At 44.4% G+C, this 3465-nt stretch overlaps 1 protein-coding gene across 1 annotated transcript; it reads right to left on the bottom strand.

The window, feature by feature from the left end:
• Positions 1-1790: 1790 nt before the first annotated feature.
• Positions 1791-3088, bottom strand: LOC123042609 (heavy metal-associated isoprenylated plant protein 39). Its single transcript, XM_044465033.1, has 3 exons — positions 2893-3088; positions 2685-2760; positions 1791-2575 (listed from the first exon to the last, which is right to left on the bottom strand). Exons 1-3 carry the CDS (start codon positions 2896-2898, stop codon positions 2169-2171), a joined length of 489 nt encoding a protein of 162 aa, XP_044320968.1. The 5' UTR covers positions 2899-3088; the 3' UTR covers positions 1791-2168.
• Positions 3089-3465: the final 377 nt, after the last annotated feature.

The raw sequence follows: 3465 nt of genomic DNA, 5'->3' as shown, positions 1-3465 counted from the left end.
AAATAACATGAAAAATGATCATATTGGAGATGTTTCGAACCTGGCAACTACTGGCCAAATACGGCTCGATCTGTCCAGTGGGCCGAAATAAGATATGCGTTCACCTATTAGCTAGAAAGCTATGTAGACACATTCCACGTAGCGCTATGCAATTTTCCTAATGCATTATTGATGGTTTAATTTTTATTTTTAACAAGTTCCTGTTCAGTTTCATGGCACGTAAATTTTACAATATAGAGAAGCAATATGAATTATTTCTTATTTGAAATATTATTTTTTTAGTTATTGCGTACTCTCAAAAGGTAGACAAGAAAATTTTCAACAAATTTACGGGGATTGAAATAGTTCAACCTGTATTAGAAATTAGTGTGTCAATCTGTGTATGTTCATTCTGTACAAAAAGCACACACTATAATTGTTTATCTTCATGGTATTTCTAAAATACCCAATTATTAACAAGTTGACAAAGTTGTATTGTAAACCATTCAACATGCATTAAGATGTATGTCGTTGAATTTTTTAATTCAATTATTCAAAATGTTTCAGAATTATTTTTTAGTACACATAGAACTTTTTTGTAAATATACATTGCCAATTTTTTAATGCAAGACGAATATTTTTCAAAAACACGTTATAATTTTTAATACATGTGAAGCATTTTCTGAAAACACTTTGAACATTTTTCAAATGCACTAACACTTTTTTTAAGTTTAGGGCAGTTGTAATTGTTCTTAAATTTTTTTGAATAGTAAAATAATATGAAAACTAAAAATAAAGAACTTGAAAAAATAAAAATAAAACTTGTGTGGGTTCATATAAGCACCATATATAAATAAAAATCGCTTGAAGAGGTACATAACAACCAAATCGGATTTTTGAAGCATGGTGGCTACTAAGCATGTTTTTTTTTTTTGAAAAGCTGAAAACTGGGACTAAGTTCTCTAGTGAGTTTCAAAAAGAGTTGATTGTTTTCACATAAAAACGTATGCATGTGCTCTAAGTGACTTCGAAATTTCATTCAAAATTATGTTATATTATACCCTGCAAAAAAAAATCCGGTCAAAAATACAAGCTGATGTTTGCATGTCTTTTTCTTTTTTAACCACGTACAAACGTAGATTTTGATGAAAATTCACACAAATATATTACACCTCTATGTGTGTGCATGTACAAAAGATATCATAATTTTTTTAGCTGTAAGAATACGTTCCCTTTTTGAACTTAAAAGAAAAGACACAATGTGTCCGTGCTCCAAAGTTAGTTTATGCGATAACAAATTAATAAATAGAGTTCGACATCGGCATCATGAGGTATCAGGTTAGAACCTACATCATGCATTTTTTTTCTAATTTGTGGGGTTTTCCTACATGGTTAAATAAAACATGAGGGGGTTTTATTTAACCATGCGCGGGCTAGTCTCCCCAACTCCCAGCCACTGACATGCTGACACGCCACACGGGCTGGACGGGCGTCCGGATACGGATGTAGGCATCGTATTGCATGGACGGACAAATTCAAGGATCAGTTTTGTGTACCCCCAACCCCAAAATAGAAAACCAAAATGGAGTTTATGTTTCCGAAATTACAGTGACGCACTATATTAGGCCTACAACAGTTTAATTATGCAAGCCTGAATAACAGGGAGAATCTCAGCCACCCACAATCATCACAGTAGCATAATCATCGTAGGTACTGAAATCAATTGCGATTTAATGAGAAATACAATCTCATGAGCTTTAGCACAGCCGGATATTTTAGTGATAACGCTTTTCCCATCAGGAGAGAAGAAACACAAGTACTTTTCAGACAGCTGGGCAGTAATATACTAATATTCTCAAATCGAATTATACTGTCAAAAGTGGTACGTACGTACATCTTTATAGTTCTTCTCACTCTCGTGTATGCGCTCTACAAAATGATCAGCAGACATGATGCATGTGCTACTACTGCACCTCTCCAAAAACAAGCCAAACAGCAGCTGCCGATGCAACCGGTAATTACACGGTCATACGTACTGTATATCTAAGTGTATAAACGACGCCGTCGATCGCTGCAGCGGGTAGGCTGATGAGTACAGCAACCACCAACCACCAACCACCGGCAGCAGAGGAAGACAGGCAGGACGGCGACGAAATGTACAAGGGACGGGCGGCGACGGCGCGTGCCGATCAGCAGATGACGCACGAGTTGGGGTCCTCCTCGGCGCTGCGGACGAAGTAGCGCGGCGGCGGCGGCGGCGGCGGCGGGTACCCGTAGTGCGCGTAGCCGTAGGGCGGGTACACGGCCATGGGTGGCTTCGCCTCCTGCTGCTTCTTGTCGCCGCCGTCCTTCTTGGCCCCGTCTTTCTTGTCGCCGCCGCCGTCCTTCTTGTCGCCCTCCTTCTTGTCTCCGGCGGGCTTCTTGTCCCCTCCGCCGTCCTTCTTGTCGTCCTTCTTCTCCTCCTTGGCCGGGCCGACGGAGACGATCTGCACGCCCGGGAAGAGCTTGCGCAGCTTGCCGACGACGGCTACGGGGTCGACGGTGCCCACGATGGTCATCTTCTGCTCCTTCATGTCCACGCCCAGCTGGTCGATGCCTGAGGAGGCGGTCCAAATTCAGATATGGATGAGGATTTTGGCCTTCAATTCCGCCCATAATTACTGTGCGACGAAGCAGAGCAAGAGGAAACAAGGATGAACTAGTACCGTGGAGACCGGAGACGGCCTTGAGCGCCTTGGCCTTGTGCCTGTCGTCGTGCACGTCCAGCTTGAGCACAACCTTCTGCAGCGCCACACAAGAAAAACCAAATCAGCAAACCGTAGGAGCAAAACGAAGCCAAGAGCCGCAAAACAGAACAAAAATTAAGCCCCCAGCCCAGCTCGATCGATCGACTGCAAGCGATCACGTACGTACCTTCATGGCGGCGAGCGACCGGGGAGGATGCTTCAACGTTGCCGAGCTGATGGAAGCGCAGCAACGGGACAAGAGGGGAGGGCGGAGCGAATTGGAACGGCCGGAGTGCGGAGTGTAGTGCTCTGTCTCTCTGGGCTCTGGCGATGGATTCTGTGGCTACTGGCGACGGACAAATGGTGGATGACAAGGGGAGTGACCGGCCACTGGTTTTATAGGCGGCTGGCACCGGAGCGCGACCCGTCGTGGCGTGGCGTGGCTCGAGCAAGGCCCGGCGTCTGCGTTTACGTTGGGGCCAAGGAAGCCGCGACGAAGGTCGCCACGGGCCGATCGGGCGGAATCCCGTGGTATCAAACACCGGTGGATTATGCCGAAAAAACAAACGCGGTTGGATAACCACACGGCGGCAAGACGTACTTTCTTGTGAGGGTTTTTTTCTTTATAAAAGGAGGATGACCCGAGCCTCTGCATCTGGGCGATGCATACGGTCACTTTATTAATTATTCTCACAAGACCTTACAAAGTCATAGAACAGCAAGACTAAAGCCACCGTCTAAGCAACAATTGTCGCTACAC

This window comes from Triticum aestivum, chromosome 2B, assembly GCF_018294505.1.
Source record: "Triticum aestivum cultivar Chinese Spring chromosome 2B, IWGSC CS RefSeq v2.1, whole genome shotgun sequence".
NCBI lineage: Eukaryota > Viridiplantae > Streptophyta > Magnoliopsida > Poales > Poaceae > Triticum > Triticum aestivum.
The sequence above is the reverse complement of the archived record's forward strand: the minus strand, read 5'-3'. Positions and strand labels throughout refer to the sequence as shown.

What these genes read in the sequence shown, in the direction of transcription:
- LOC123042609 (XM_044465033.1), bottom strand. An exon ending in GGCCGTCTCCGGTCTCCACG is followed by an intron (nt 2,576 to 2,684) that starts GTACTAGTTCAT and finishes CCGCCTCCTCAG; the next exon opens with GCATCGACCAGCTGGGCGTG.